The sequence below is a fragment of the Caretta caretta genome, chromosome 21 (genome assembly GCF_965140235.1).
Source record: "Caretta caretta isolate rCarCar2 chromosome 21, rCarCar1.hap1, whole genome shotgun sequence".
Classification (NCBI taxonomy): domain Eukaryota; kingdom Metazoa; phylum Chordata; order Testudines; family Cheloniidae; genus Caretta; species Caretta caretta.
Genome location: NC_134226.1, coordinates 10,826,660 through 10,842,306, shown reverse-complemented (window position 1 = coordinate 10,842,306; position 15,647 = coordinate 10,826,660). Strand labels below are relative to the sequence as shown.

Here is a 15,647-nt window from a genome sequence, read left to right as displayed (position 1 = left end):
TTGTGCCAGTGACTTGCCAACTAACTGTAGGCAAGTTGCTTTTACTTCTCTGTGCCTCAGTTTCCTCCACTCTGGCAAATGGTACTTAGCCCTCAGTCTCACTAAGATGTTGTGTTTAGTTAAACAAACGTGTGTAATGTGCTGTGAGATCCTCCGATGTAAGGGGCTAGAGAAGGCCAAAGCATCTCAGTAAAGGCTATAGGAACTCTGGCAGGGCTGCTGAGGAAGGCAAACTGCAGGAAGAAGTAAAGCAAAGGGCTTACCATTGGTGCAGAACTTGTGTTCAGCTCCAGGCACGGCTAACCTCACCATGCAAATCTGCACATGCTTTCCCTGGGCTCGAAGCTGATTCCCCCCCCCCCACCCCTTTTGCCGGATTTTGTGCCGTATTAACTCTTCATTCACTGGGATGAAACAAACGAGATGGGGAGAGAGGGAGGAGGTGAGTGCAGAGTCTCTGCTTTAGAAAATGAACTAAAGACTGCTTTTAGATGCCCTCAAAATAGGCCTTAGTCCAGGGGTACACAGCTGCAGCAGGAGGCTCTGGCTGGCTCTTGGCTCTAACGAGCACAAGGAAACTAGGTTACACTGAGCTGTCTATCCATCCATCCAGGTTCTTATTCTGGGATGAAGTTCAACCTTACTCTGGGCCCAGGCATGGCATCACGGGAACTTTGGGATTGCCTAGATCCCAAGCACAAGCTGTGGCTGCCTTAGGATTTGCTAGACAAGTCTAGCAGCAAACCCAATGCTGGGAATAGCTAGGTATGAGTGTGTGGGGTGGGCGGGTAAGGAGTGAGATCATCTTTGCTGTAGCCCATTGGCTGGGGAGCTGGGGCAGGGATGATGAGGTAAATCCCATGGGAGGTTTTCCCAGAAAATGTCCTGCAAAGATACCCCTGCAGGTCCCTGCCGAGGCTGCACGTAGGTATTTCTACCTTGCTCATCAGTGTGATGTTAGCTGGGAAAGTGCTTACAACTGGGCCTGGCCCTGAGAGGAGAGACAGCTGTGGTATCAAACGCAGGGCTGAGCTTGCGGGACAGGAATGCCCGATGTGTCCCCTCTGTCTTTCATGACACTTTAAGTATAGGAAAGGTGAGGTTCCCTGTGCCATGCGGCGTGTGGCTGGGAGCCCCCTGCCATGCAGCCCCAGTAAAGGGATAACACTAGGGGTGACTGTTCATGCCTGATATTCCCCATGGAGCTGGAGCTGCAGGGCTCAGAGTGGGGGCGAGGGTGGGGTTAGAGATGATTGAGCACCTCTCTTATAGGGCATCCCAACTTCTTTCTCCCTCTGGAAGGGGGCTGGATGGGCCATGCCCTCAACTTGCCTTGGGGACAAATTGGGCCCGTTTCTATTCACGCCACTGCCCTCCACTTCAGTAGGCTCGGCTGTTGGATGACGAAGTAAAGAGAGAGAGAGCCCATGATGGGAGGGATGGGAGCTTCCCCAAGCCCTGGGTGCGCATCCTGCTGACTGGGGCAGGGCATGCTCTGTAGGTCAGTTTCACAAGTAGGGCAGGGGATCAAAACGTTTCTAAAGCTAAATGTCCCATATGATCAATAGGGTGACCAAGGAGCAAGTGTGGAAAATTGGAACGTGTGTGTGCGTGTGTGTGTGTGTGGGGTATAGTTGCCTGTATAAGATAAAGACCCCTAATATCAGGATTACCCTAGTGATCAAGCATCTTCCCAGGACAGGACTTTGCTAGGACAATGGGTCTAGGGGGGTGGCATTATTAATGTCTGATCTCCGAGCAGGATCTGCCCCTTGTCCCAAAATCCTGCTCATGTAACCCCCCCCTTCTCCCCATGCCTCTGTGGGGTTTGAACCCCTTGGCCTTTAGCATTGAACCCAGGCTGGAACTCCATGAGTTGGCAGCAGCAGGAGGCTGTTATCCACCAGCGGACCAGCCTCTAAAGGGGCAGGAGACCGGTACCCTCAGGTTTTCCTTCCTCTTCTCCCAAGTCCCAGTGTCTTGCGGCAGCTTCCTTGCAACGCAGCAGCAGGGCTGGACGTGCCCCCCCCCCCACCTCCTGCAGCGCCCGCCCTCTCTGGGTTGCCAGGGGGCCCCCTCCCGGCTCTGCCCCGCGGGTGGGTCCCTGGTGCTGCCTTGGGGGAGGCCGGGGGGTCTCCAGCCCCGTTCATTGCTCCGGGCAGGGAGCTGCAGCGATCTGGAGGCCCGTGGGCGGATCCTGGTCGCTCCCCCAGGGGCCATACACGTGTCTTGTGGTGTGTGTCCCCCCCCCCCCGCTCCCCTTAGACGCTGCTTGGACCCCCTCTCCCCACCCGGGCGCCCCCCAGCTCCAGCGGGCAGGGATGTGGCCGCACGAAACTCCTCCCCCAGCTCCCCGGGGAGGAGCCCCCCTCCGCGGCCAGGCGCTGTCCGGAGCTGGCGGGGCGGGGCCTGGAGCCCCGCCCCCAGGGAAGAGGCTGCAGCGACCCCGATACCTGCCCGGGGCTTGGGGCAGGGGGGCGCCAGCCAGCGGCCCCTGGTGCATTGAGCACGGGGGAGGGAGGGTTGCCAGCAGATTCCTTCCCCCAGCTGAGCAAGCAGGGAAGGGACCCCCCCCCCCCGCGTGTCTCCCCCCCCAGCAGCCGGTGACCCCCCCGGGATGGTCACACCTGGACGCGCTCACTCCTCCCCGGCCCGGCGACCGGGAGACAGGTACCCACCGCTCCGGCCGGCGAGCGCCCCCCCCCCCGTGTCCGTGCCCCTGCCAGCCCCCCGGGCGCGGGCAGGCGATGCCAGGTGTGTGCTGCGCCGGGCGGCACCTGGGCGGGTTGGGGGTTGGATAAAGGACACGGAGGGGTCTTGCAGGGGGATTCCCCCCCCCCGCAGGGTGGATCGTGCCTCCCCTTGGGATGACTTTTGCACGGGGCGGGGGGGATGCTGGGGGAGGGGGTTGTGTCTGGGATCAGCAAACAGAGCGCAGCAGCTGGGCATTGCGCCCCCAGCCCCCTTTTTTGCAACGCTTCTTCTTTTGTGAGCAGAGTCCCCCGTCGCCCCCCCCCCCAAGCTCCAGGGATTTTAATGCCCGGTCCTTTCGTTCCCACACAAGGAGCAGTGAATTACTGATCACTTATTACCAAACTCTCCCCCCCCCCCCGCGCCAGCCACTTAGCTGCCCCTTCCCCTAAAACAGCAGCACCGTGTGGGGTGGGGGGGGGGGGTAGGAGCGTGTGCGGCTGGATTAGCGAGATCCGAGGGGTGGGTGTCAGCGGCAGAGATCCTTTCCAGGGCTGCTGGCCCTGCAAAGTCTCCAGCAGTTATTCCCGAGAAGCACAGCCCCCGGGGAGGGTGGGCAGTGGGTTCTGTGGGTGGCCAGAGGGGCTGGAACTAGGGGTGCTGCTGCACCCCCTGACTTGAAGTGGTTTCCATCATATGCAGGGTTGACAGTTTGGGTCAATGGCTCTGAGCCCCCCCCCCCCCCCCCCCACAAATGGTTCCAGCACCCCCCGTGTGTGGGTGCTCGGCAACCAAGGGTGCCAGGGAGCCTCTGTAAGGGAGTCAATCCTCAGTACCAAGCTGTTTCTGCCGGGGCGCAGAGGGGTGCATGCCCCTCTCTTTGGCTCTGGGCATTTGAGGTGGCCCCAGCACAAACCTGGCTCAAAGCAGGAGCCTGTTGGACAGCAGAGAGGTGGAAGGGGGGAGGGAGGGGTTGGCTCCTTGGCATTCTGCTGAGTCCTGGCTCGCTGGCTGGTGTCAGTTCTCTTCCCCCCGCCCAGGAGGAGCCCAGAAGATGGGGTCTGGGTCTTGATTCCAGTGTGGGTCGGTTGCCTGCAACTTCTCCCCTCCCCTTGCGAGTCCTTTTCTCCAGTGTGACCAAAGAAACCCACCGAGGTGCAGTGTAGCCTGCCCTGAGAGCTGGTGTTAATAACCCTGTGCTGGGTCTCTAGTGCCGCTCACTGGCAGAGAGGAAAGTGGGACACAGCTGACTGCAGACTTCCCCAGCCTAGCTGCCAAGGGGGAGCCGCAGCCTCAGGGTTTGATTGACAGGCATCTTGCTCTCACCCTCTCCCATGCTCCTTGGCTGTTACTGTCGACTTTCAGCACCCTAGGCTTTGCCATGCCAGATCAGACCACTGGCGCATCAGGACTGGTAAGCCCATCTTTGATGTTTCCCATGAAGGCAAATAATGCACGTAACCACTTGTTCCAGGCGCTATTTTCATAAGTGGAGTTCCTGACCTCCCTCAGACAATCGGCTTATGCCCTGTGCCATGAGCGTCCATCACCTTTATCCTAGTGGGAATAGTCACACGTGTCTTCTCAGTGATCGTAAAACTGCCTATCAGAGAGACTTAGGTTTGGGGAGCCATGGTGAGATGGTAACAGGGAACCTGTGAACAGAAGGGGCAGCAGGCTTAGAGCTGGGGAGAGCTTTAAACCATAGGATAGGGTGATGGTTCGCAGGAAGAAATGACCACAAGCTCCTTAAAACAGACTATAGTAAGGGAGGGAGACAAATGTTTGGAGGAAATGTAGCAAACCTGTTCCCAATGGTTAAATCAAAAGAGCACCCTAGAGGAGTCTCCTTTCTAAAACCTCTTGTTCTTGGTCATGGGCCATTGCCCATTCTGTGCCCACATGGCTAGGCTGGCCCACGAGGCAGGGAGCGGAGTCACAGGGACATATTCAGACTTGGTGCCAGCCCCTGAGACTCCGCTGAAGTCAATCGTGCTTTCACCCGCTTGTGAACTGGGCCCCGCAGCCTCTTCTCCACTGGGAAGCGAGGTGGTGTCAGGACACGTGTTGAGTAACATGATTGTAAATGCTCAGTGTGAAGGAGGATGTGTTGTCCTGGTTCGCCGTGGTCCGCGGACTCTGTCAAGCAGGACAGTCCTTTGGCCTGTGCTGAGCTAAGCTGTGTGTGACCTCATGAGGGCTATCCCATGTTATTTCCAGTGTAGACCAAACGCCCGAATGCAGCGACTTCTCTGCCGTGGGGGTGATGGAAATGGGTGGATGTGATTTCAAATAAATAAACAAAAAAGCCTAGAAGACATTGCAGCTGCAGCCGTCTTCTACCTGCAGGGAGTTCATTTCCTGAAGACGGGCCAATGAAAGAGACCGTATCCACTTGAAAATGCAGGGAGAGGGGAGGGATTTGGCCGGGGACATGTCTCGGTAGCTCGCCGTTAATGTTTGATGATGATTGTCAAGTATGTTGCAATGTATGTCCTGGCGGTTTTTCAGCGCTCCTTTAGGATGCAGGCATGTCAGTGTCACGAAGCAGCAAGCTCTGTTGTGGTTTTATTGTCCTGGAGAGATCACTTTCCAGCTGGAGAGGGAGGAATCTGACTTTCCAAGGCATCCTTCTTCCTTCCTTCCTTCCTTCCTTCTATTCTTTCTTTCTTTTTCCCCAAGATGACTTCATTTTTTTACAGCCTTTGGAGATGATCCAGAGAAGGTGAGTTTTCAGTGTTTACATTCCAGTCCTCAAGCCCCAGCATCTGGAATGAGCTGCCATCCTCCAAGCAGATGTTGTTTTCCACTCCAGCCAGTAAAGACTTCAGAACAATACAGTGTTGCCTTGCATCCTGATTGCCTTATGTATTTGAAAACAGTGTGACTGAGACTCTGGGCCCCCCAAGGACTTCACAGATATCGCTATGCCTACAGTGACACAAGTTCATGGGAACAGCAGGGGCAGACCTCAGATCCTTGTGCTCAGACCCCTGCTATATGAGCTGCCGGAGACTCTCCACTGGCTGTTAACACTATAGAGGCTATGGCATGCAACTGAATAGTTAGAAGGCAGTGATGTACACTCTGCCAATTCTATTTAGCATTGTCTCATTTTATTTTTAAAGTGCTCTTGTGGCTGCACAAACAATCAAATTACAGTCAGGGACTGAAAGGCTGGTGTTTTAAGGAGTAGCTTAAGCCAAAAATGGACCCTGCATAAGAGAGACCAAAGACGTGGATGGGGATCAGGACTGGAGTGGTGCAGGACCCATGTCAGTTTGAAGGTCAGATATCATACTGGGTCTAGAAACCAGTGATGAACTCAAGGCATGGAGTTTAGATCTGGGCTGTCCCAAATTTGGGTGGTGTTTGTGTCGAGCCCATTAGAGAGAGGTGCTCAAGCCTCTGGATCCAGCACTCATTGGGGAGAGGGCTCTGGATCCAGCACTCAGTGTACTGATTATTTTTCCAGCTATGGTGGGTTTTACAGATAATAAGGAGTGAGGTAAATGACAAGCCAGGGAGGGTGAAATGTTTTACCAGCAGGGTCAGAGCCTTAGTGCAGTGGGGGGTTATTTTAGCAGAGCCTGGGGAGAATACACTTGATCGGCACCTGCACAATTGTGTTTTGTACAAAGCTCTGACAATTCCTCCTTGTCAATTACTGGCAACACTGTTCCACCCTTTACCCAGAGCCTGGAATTGTGGTGCTCTAAAGTGCCCACCAGAGAGGCAGCATGCTGTTAGATAAAAGCCTTCTAACCTTGTTATCTCTAATGTTCTACCCCGGGGGGGGGGGGGAGCTGTGGGATAGAAACCTCATGGCCATGGTGTCCTTGAATCTTCTCTTCCTTCCAGCTTACTGACTATCTCTGTGAGACCTTGGACAAATCAGTGACCCTCCCTTTGCCTCAGTTTCCCCATCTGAAAGACTTCAGGGACGTTGTGTTGATTAAAGAGTGGATGTTAGTACAGCTTCTTGAAGATGGTGCGTGTGGGGGGGGAGAAATGTTAGAGCTGTGCTACGTTTTTCCTCATGCAATCCATGTAGGTGTTAGCTCTCTGAAGAGACCCTTGCATTCAGATGGTGGAAATAATCCTGATCAGAATAGAGGCTGAAGTTTTCGGTCCTGGGTACCGAAAGCAAAGCTCTTTAACTCATCATTAAGCTCCTAAATAGAAACAATCACTATTTGGATTAGTAGCACCTAAGGTGCTGTACAAACATAATAAGAGACCAGTTCCTGCTCCAGAGAGCTTGATGTCTGAATAGGCAAAGCAGTGTGGGAGAGAGGAAGAGTACTGGGCAGCAGAGGTGTCGAGCCCCTGCAGCTCCTGTTGACTTCAGTGGAATTTGGGGGTGCTCAGCAAATCAGGCCGAGTGGGGCTAGGTGAATTTAGGAGGCTAATTTTAGACACCCTAGGTTTGAAAACTTCAGTCAAATCTCATAAACCCACTGTGGCGAAGGGGGTCGGAATTGGCCCTTGATCTCAGCATGGGGAAGTGGGGGACTCTGCCTAAGTTGAGCCTCAGCTCTGCACCCCCCTGATCCTCCCCCCGCCCTCCAGGGTCAGATCTCTGCCACATTTGTCTCTTTTACCAACCATCAGTTCATTCCTCAGACAGCAAATCCCTCTCCATATAGACCAATATAAATCCACCCTCATTAGGATTCTAGAGCAGTCCTCTCCTGGCAGCCGTCTGCCCCTGAAATGCTCTTGCCTGGCCAAACGAGCTCGCTTGACCCCTACCTGTGCCTGGCTTAGAGGGCAGGGCCGGCTCTAGATTCTTTGCCATCCCAAACTCCGAGAAAAGCCAAAAAAAAAGGGGGGGGCCAGAATGCCGCCCCTGGAATTGTGCCGCCCCGAGCACGTGCTTGCTTTGCTGGTGCCTAGGGCCGGTCCTGTTAGAGGGGAATTAATTCACTTGGCCTAGGGGGAGCTCTGGCAGGCAGAGGGGAAGCAAAGGCTTTAATCACTTTGGCCAGGGTGGCAGCCAGTGTCCCAGAGACTTGCTCTTGTTGGAGGGTTATCCAAGGTGAGAGCTGCTGTCGGAGGAGTTGAATGCAGCAGTTGGACAGAGGCTAGAGCCAAGGTGCAGAGGGAGGTGGATTTAAATAGCCAAACAGTGTGTTTGTTTTATGCTCCAGCACTGGGAGGATCGGCTGCACTGTGTGACCTATGCATGGTGGAGTCTCTGCAGCAGCTCGAGGTGGGGAGAGAGCCCGGGTAGGTATCTGCTGCAGCTGGCTCTGGTGCCGGACTCCACAAATCCACCAGCGTCATCTGTCTTGTTCACCTTCTCTTGTCTGCAGGCTCTTTCCCTGCACCTGTGTGCCCTTGCACCATATCCTTCCTCCTTGTCTGTGCTTCCCAATTTGCTCTGGGGGGGGCTTTCATAGGCACAGCTGGGCGTTAGGCACCACATTCCCATTCGTTTCCCATGGGAGTTGGGTTCTGTCATGAGGGGAGGGGGATTGTCTGTTAAGGGAGGTGGGCTTAGCCCCTTGTGACTAATTATCTGCCTCCCTGGTGGTGGGTCGGGGGCTGGGGATCAGGTGAGACCTGCAGATCATCTGGAAAGGGGCCAGGTGGTAGGACCCGGTTCGTTGGTCTTCTAATTTACATGGGATTATTTTAGTTTGGAGAAATAAACTCGTCCCTGAAGGCAGGGACTGTCACCTCCACCAGGAGGGGGCTGTTGCAGGGGCACTTCCAGGGCTTAAATTCAGGGCCCTGAAAGGTCGTCAGGTTTGAAACACTAAGACCCATCAGTTCGCATGCCGGTGGGGCTGATGGAGCGCTTCGCATGAGCAGAGCAGATAAACTCAGGAGTTCGCTGTCTCTTTAAACCAAGCTCCTCTCCATTCTGCTTAGTGCTTGGCAGCATGGTGCCATCTCTCAGTGTCTGGTGTTTGCCAAAGTGGCCTTGGCTGGTATTTGAGATATTGTGGTCTAGTAGTTAGAGCAGGGACTGGGTGACAGGTCTCTTGAGTTCTAATCCTGGCTTCAACAGTGACTTGCAGCCTGACCTTGGGCAACTCACTTAATCTGTCCATAAAAGGATGAGGAGGTATCCCCTAATGACTAGATGAGATAGAACCAGGGGATTCTCTCTATTTCTAGGGTCCCCTCATCAGGGTTCGCTCCTCCCGGGCTCAAGGGAGCTCAAAACATGCTTAATGAAGCCAGGGTGTGAACCAGCATGGCCATTGCTTAACCCACTGCAGCCTTGAGCACCAAAAGTTAGAGTCAGCTATTGATTCATATTAATGGCACCAGCCTCCAGGCCCCCAGGGAAATCTGGTTTGTTACCTGATACCTCAGTGAGGGTGGCAGGATCTGGTCTATCCCTTCACCACCTTTCATTTAAACAGGGCAAATAGCATGGTGACGGAGGGCTTGGTGGCTTTCATCCTGCCCATCTCATTCTTAAGCTGGTCTTGTCTATCTGAAATGTTAGGAGACAGACATAAAAACCTGTCAGGATTCCATCAGCCTAGGATATGGTTTCCAGGGCTCTGTCCATTCCCGGATGTTTCTCCCACTTCCCCTGCAGCGATGGTTCCATGTTACAAACTCTTCCCAATATAACTCAGAAGCGGCTTCTGTATTTCCTCACACGCATAGAATTGGACAGAAATAAACTTTCATGGTTTTTTGGGTTGGGTTATATATATATTTTTTTTGGTTTACTTTTTTCTCCCCCTAAGTCCTGAAACGTAATTGAAACATATCAAAATCTCGCCCCACGATCTAGAGCTGGTGAAAAACCCTGGAGAAAAATTCACAGATTTAATCCACATTTAGAGTATTGAAATTTTGACCCCAAAAGCCCTTCGTTGAAAGTTGGATCATTTTGACCAGCTCTACCCCATTCTCTTATCAAGCTGCAGTAGTCACCGTGTCGGCTCTTGTCCCTTCCTATTGTCTTTTGCTCCTCATCGCCATCATTGGATTTGCTACCTCCAGTGTAGCAGTCTTGTAAGGAACGCCCTGCAGCAGCTGGCGGTGTCAATAGTGATGGTCTCTGGTGATGCCAAGCTCCTGGGCAAGTGGTTTTGTACAGGTTGGGCCTCCTAGTGCTGGTTTCTCCTTTCTTTACTCTTCTGTGTTACCTTTTAGGTGTAGAGAAGCCATATGAGATGTCCCCAGTGATTCCAGCAGCATTCCTTTCCCCGAGCGACCTCCCCTTGATCGCACCTTGAGATGCCCTCCCTGAGCCCCCGTGGCCAACGGAACACTGGACCATGAAGTCCCCCAGTGCTGTGATCTGCAGGGAGAAGCCGGCTCTGAGCGTTTACCCTTATGGCTCTGAACGGGATGGCTGGGAAGAGGCCAGGGATGATGAGGACGTGAACTCAGCCCAGAGCAACTGCACCATAAGCCACCTGGAGCAAGCTGGTAAGGGAGGATGGATGTCCAAGAAGCTGAAACCTATTATCACAGACGCTAGACATGGGAAAAGCTATTAGATCCTCTAGCCTCACCCTTCTCCAGCCCAAGGCTGTTCCCTAGAGACTATTCTCCAGGGCTCTGTCCAGGCCAAGTCTTAGAAATAGACTTAGAAATAGCTTCCCTTGGTTCTGGCCATTTGCTTTCCAGCCAACCAGATCTCAGGGTCAGGAGACAAGCCAAAGCAGCTAATGATTTTTGGGTGTCCGTCTTGAGACTCCTTAAATGTGTCTGATTTCCAGAGGGCAAGTGCTCAGCACTTCTCTCGGGCTTCTAATGCAACCTCAGTCATGCTCTGAGAACTGCACACACACAACTTGTCAGTAGCCGCAGCAGACAGATCACTAACTGGCTGGGTCATGGAGACCTGAATTCCCTTCTTACCCTTACAAGCTTTCCTCTGGGTCAGAAAACATGGGCTGGGCAGCATGGCCTCACCCTGGGTTGAACAGGGGCCATCAGCCTCCGGGGATGTCAATCTGGCAACTCATTACTCTCATTAAATCCCCACGCGTCAGTTTGCACCAGTGGGGATAGCCCTAGAGCTGCCTTTGCTGCTGGAGAAATCTGCACCAGGGGACAGGGAAATGGGCCTCTGTTATTTGAACTGTGGTAGACCCGGCCCTAGAGGTCAGGGCCCCAGTGCACTCGGAGCCCTGAAGAGCTCTCAGACTATAGACAACAGGTGGAGAAAGCAAACAGCTGGGGGGAACACGAGGAAGCAATGAGGTGATACTGGTCAGCACGAAAACATCGGTCACAGCACACCAGCTGCCTACCCATTGGCCTTATACCTCTGCCCCTTCTATTCCCTTGTCCCCCAGCTCCTCTGGAAACCTCTTGCATGGGACAGCCAGCATGCTCCTTCCACCTTGACTCTTCCCCTCTCTGTGACCCTCAGGGCCAGCTTTGTGGGGTGAAGCGCCAGGGCTGACCTGCGTGTGACGGTGCTTTCTCTCTTGGGCAGGTTGGTACTGGGGTCCCCTCACCGCAGCAGAGGCCAGGCGCATTCTCTGCCCTGCCCTGGAAGGCTCCTTCTTGGTGCGCAACAGTTCCAGCCCAGACAACCTGCTCACCCTGTCGGTCAAAACCTCTGTCGGGCCCACCCACATCCGGATCTGCTACAGTGCTGGCCGTTTCGGCTTGGACTCGTCCGTCCTGGCCAAGCCCAAGCTCCAGAGCTTCAAAGACGCCATGGCCTTGGTCCAGTTCTACTCCCTGGCCTCGCTGAAGCAAGCAGAGCGGCTGGGGCCATCGGAGCAGGAGATCACGTCCCTGTCCAAGGATCCGGCCATCCACCTGAAACTGATCAAGCCCCTGTATGTTTCTGTGCCGGCCTTGCAGCACCTGTGCAGGCTCACTATCAACAGGAGCACCCGGCAGGTCACGGCCCTGCCCTTGCCTGGGAGGCTCAAGGATTACCTGCTGAAGTACCCATACGTGCTCTGAGAGACCCCGCACCTCTCCATCCAACCCTGGCAAAACATGGTGCTCTCCCCGCAACCCACTCCGCTCTGGTGCCAGCACGGATGGACTCCGAAGGGCCCCTGGTGTTGCTTAGCTGGAGTGCGGCAGAACGTGGCTTCGGGGTCAGGTACAAGTGTGAGGGGCTGAGCGAAAGGCAGGGTCTCCGGAGCTGGGATCGAAGCAGGCCGGGGGCAGAAAGCGTGGTTTTTTTCAGTCTTTCTCTGGCTCTGGTGTCCCTAGCTAGGGCCGGTAATAAAAATTCATTGTACTATTGTTTGTTCTCCCATTGCTACATCTTTGCACTGACTTCTGCTTGCTTCACCGAACGTCCCTTGGACAGGGCTTCCATTATGGCTGTTGGGGGAGAGGGTGGGCTGGTTTGGGTAGGGTTTGATGGTATTTCTTTAATATAACCAAGTCCTGATGCACGTCTGGGGCTGAGATTTTTTTTTTTCCAGAGCGACTGATGTTTTTTTCGGGCCCAACTTGAGACACCGTAAAGGGGCCTGACAGAGGGTGGGTGCTCGGTGCTGCCTGGAAATCAGGCCCCTTTTAAGGTGTCTCCAGCCGTGGACCCAGAATCCCTGGTCACTACGGGAAAATCTTGACCTGGGTTTCCCCAGTGGGGGACTAGATCTCCAGGCATCTCTATGGTGGAAGCAGCCGGGGCTAAAACACACTGAAGCTCAGCTCTATGGTGCTCTTTACACCCCAGCAATTGCTCCACTGGGGGTTTTAAAGCTCACCTCAGACAGGATTGATTGGCTGGCTCCTCTGGAGACGTGTGAGGGAAACAGGCAGACTGCTTTCTCTGGCAGCATGTGGTTCTTTGTTCCAGTGTTTCGCTAGTTGCATGAGGCCCAAGTAAAACCAGGCTCAACTGCTGCTCCCCTTCCCAGACCAGTTCCTCCTGCAGCACCTTCTTGGTCTGTCCACAGGGCACAGCCAGAGTTATCCTGATGCATCCGGGGAAAACCTTCCCCGCTCCCATGAGGCCTTAGCTGTTCCTACCACAAGGAGGATGGTGGGTGGCTTCTCCTACACATGGTGCAACGTCCTTGGGAGGTAGGCGGACTGGCTCACCCTGTTCCACAGACCCCGTCAGCCCCTTCTCCACAAGCCCTGCATTCGAACCCTGACAGTTCTGTAGCCCTGCTTAGAAACACAACTGAGCCGTGATTCCTATTCACGTGGGGGCGGCGGGGGGGATGTATTACTCATGCTGTGTGTGGAATCTACCACGTTCCCAAGGCAGGAGGAAATTCACCCCTGTGCAGAGGGCCACCACAAAGGCTACGTGCCCCTTAAGCCCTGGTTTCACTGTTCCCATGTACCCTGCACAGGGCTGAACTTCCTGGTCAGTAACCTCTCGACCCAGATGTGTGGGCAGAATGACTGCATTTGGGGTAACTGGCCGTGCGTTTTTGCAGCTGGGTAGTTCTATTAAAAAAAAATAATTTGGGAGCAGTAGCTTAGATGGTCCCTACCTCGAACCCTGCTGCCTTCCTCAACTGGGGCTAGGAACAAGTGTCTGTAAAACAACAAACATGCTCCTGTTTCCTCTTAAACAAACAACCGGTGCTACCGTGGATTCACAACCTTGTGGGGCTTGGGTGGGGAGTGTGTGTGTGTCCAAGCCTCGCACGCGTGGGGTGCCGCACGCGTGGGGTTTTATTAGCCTTTCCGCTTGCAAACCCCGAGCCTCTGCAGGAGGGTTAGAGCCTCTCACAAGCTTTTCTAGGAAAGCGTGATAACAGGCACATCTGCTTATCGTTCTGCCAGCGAGAGAAGGGGAGAGCAAATACGTTAGCCCAGCACAGTTCTTGGAAGCCGATGCCTTTCAGTTGAATCTGTGCAGGGAGGATGAGACGCACTTTGGAATTACCTGCCGTGGGTTTGCAGTTGCTGCATGTCAGGAGCAGCCTGGTGCCTGGTTTATTGTTGTTTCCTCTTTTGGAGCTCCAGATTCTGGATTTGCTTCCTGCGAAGCTGCTGAAAGACTTGAATGAGGGGCTGCCCATGGCCATCATGCTCTCCCTCTCTGAGGGAGGCAGGCTGGTTTATTCCTCATCTTATGTCGGCGCCCCAGTGGCGCTAAATCCTTCAGGGCAGGGGACGGTCATTTTGTTTTGTGGTTTGTACAGCACTGAGCACAATGGGGTTCTGCTCCATGCCTGGAAATTCTGGGTGCAAATATGGTATAAATAATAATGGCACTTAGGAGGAAACCCTGTCCTTCAAGCCTGTGCATTTAGTACCATGGGGAAAGGCAGAGGCTGGAGCCAAGAGAGCTGGGCTCCGTTCCCAGCTCTGCCACAGACTCCCTGTATGACCTTGGGCAAATCACTTAAAAACCCAGGTGCGCCCCTCTGGTTTCATGAGGGGACTGAGTTCCAGCCAGTCTCTTCTGGGAAGAGTAGAAGAATGGGGAGGGGAGGCTGAGTCCAGTGTCTTGCTCCCTAGGACCGCATAGAAGCCCCTCAGTCAGGGCTCCATATGTGACTGGTTCCCTGGGTGATGCAGGGAGAGAGCCAGGGGATGAACCTGGCATGGTTCCCTGGCTCACCCCAGGGGTTTCCATGTGGAAATCCAAGCGGGAGTGACTTGGCAGCTGGGGGAGTAAGGCTGGCACGGGGGTTTATTTGGTTTGCTGCCGGTTTGTCTGTTTTTAACTGTGGGATCTCCAAGCTGTGGAGGATTTCAAATAAAATGCAACCCCCTCACCCCCGGCCCCATCTTGGAGCCAGGAGTCCAGGCTGTCACGCTGCCCTGCGGCGTGGGATGAGGCCCACAGAGGGTAGAGCTCATACCTAAGGCCACGGGTTATGCAGGCACCACTCTCACAGCAATCGAGATTCACACACAGACTACAGCCCCCTAGGCACAACAGGAGGGGAAATTCTGCCCTGCTACCCCCATACAGCCCCACTGAAAGGGACTCTGAGTCAGGACGCCTGGGTCCGCTTCCTGGCTCCACCATAGACATTCTGCAAAGAGAGAGGAGCTCTTTGGGCCGCCTTGGCTCATGCAGGATTGCTGTGGGGGAGAGGGCTGCAGAAGGCGAGTGGGGAACCCGAAATCAGTGGCCCGTTCTGAAAGGGTTGGCCTGACCCTCCATGCCTCAGTTTCCCCATCTGTAAAATGGGAGCGATACTGGCCTCCCTGCCAGGGTGTGGGCAAGCCCAGCGTGCTAACGTTTGCTAGCTGCTCAGTGGCCGCATGTCATAGAAATCACCATAAGTAGCCTAGGCAGGCGGGCGTGGCCGAGGGCAGAATTTCTTACGGCGTCCGTTGAACGGAGACAGGTTCTCGTGCTGGGTTCGCTGATATCTGCAGCCCCCTCCGGCGCACTCCCTGGCTTCTCCCAGGGCCGTCCCGCACCTTGGGTCTTTCGGTTCTAGGCCGAGGCTCTAGTACAGCAAATTCCTACCCGCGCCCCCAAGCCCAACCACCCCCATTCTCCCACGGCAGCCATGGGCTTGCTGTAGCAGGGTTGCTGCCTGGCACCTATTCTCTTCGCAGGATGCCAGTGATTCTCCACCAGGCCAGCTCGGTTATTCCTCACCGGCGCTTGTCTGGTCTCCCCAGTGCCCACCTATTCCTTTGCAAAGACCCCCCCCACCCCGCTTTGAAATGCCTGTGTGCTCTTGGGAGGGCTGGGTTCTCTCCACCTCGCGCTCTCCTTCCTCGTCTTTCCCTTGAAAGCCCCCTGCACGGCTCCTAGCATGGCTGCTGGCTTTCCGAGAACAGGATGCTGAGAGGCTTGTCAGCTCCTGCGGCCCCACCTGCGCCTTTTGCTTTATGGCTCCATTTCTCGTTTGACCCAGTTAGCGGTGCCATCTGGTGCCTCCGCGCCCGCAAAGAGGATTATGCAGCAGCCGGCAGGAGGGATGGGAACTTGTGCAAAGAGGCTCGCCCTCCTCCCCTGGCTGAGCTGAGGTGGGGGTTGGGTGCTGCGGGGAGGATCCAGGCTTGGGCTCCCGTGCGAGACGGCGAAGATAATCGGTTGGCACGTTTGTGCATCTCCCCAG

General features: G+C 54.7%; 1 protein-coding gene across 6 annotated transcripts in view; it reads left to right on the top strand.

The window, feature by feature from the left end:
• The first annotated feature begins 2,406 nt into the window (after positions 1-2,406).
• Positions 2,407-15,647, top strand: part of LOC125625042 (suppressor of cytokine signaling 2) — a 31,274-nt gene continuing 18,033 nt past the window's right edge. For 3 of the 6 annotated variants that reach the window (XM_048826574.2, XM_075122029.1, XM_075122030.1), the window contains exons 1-3: positions 2,408-2,670; positions 9,820-10,098; positions 11,117-12,681. In XM_048826574.2, coding sequence (XP_048682531.1) covers positions 9,945-10,098; positions 11,117-11,598 — 636 coding nt within the window. In that variant the 5' untranslated portion in view covers positions 2,408-2,670; positions 9,820-9,944 and the 3' untranslated portion in view covers positions 11,599-12,681. Of the gene's footprint in view, positions 2,671-2,699; positions 2,755-4,056; positions 4,106-7,653; positions 7,924-9,819; positions 10,099-11,116; positions 12,682-15,647 lie in introns of those variants that run through there. The other 3 variants (XM_048826575.2, XM_048826577.2, XM_048826576.2) reach the window with 3 other exon arrangements.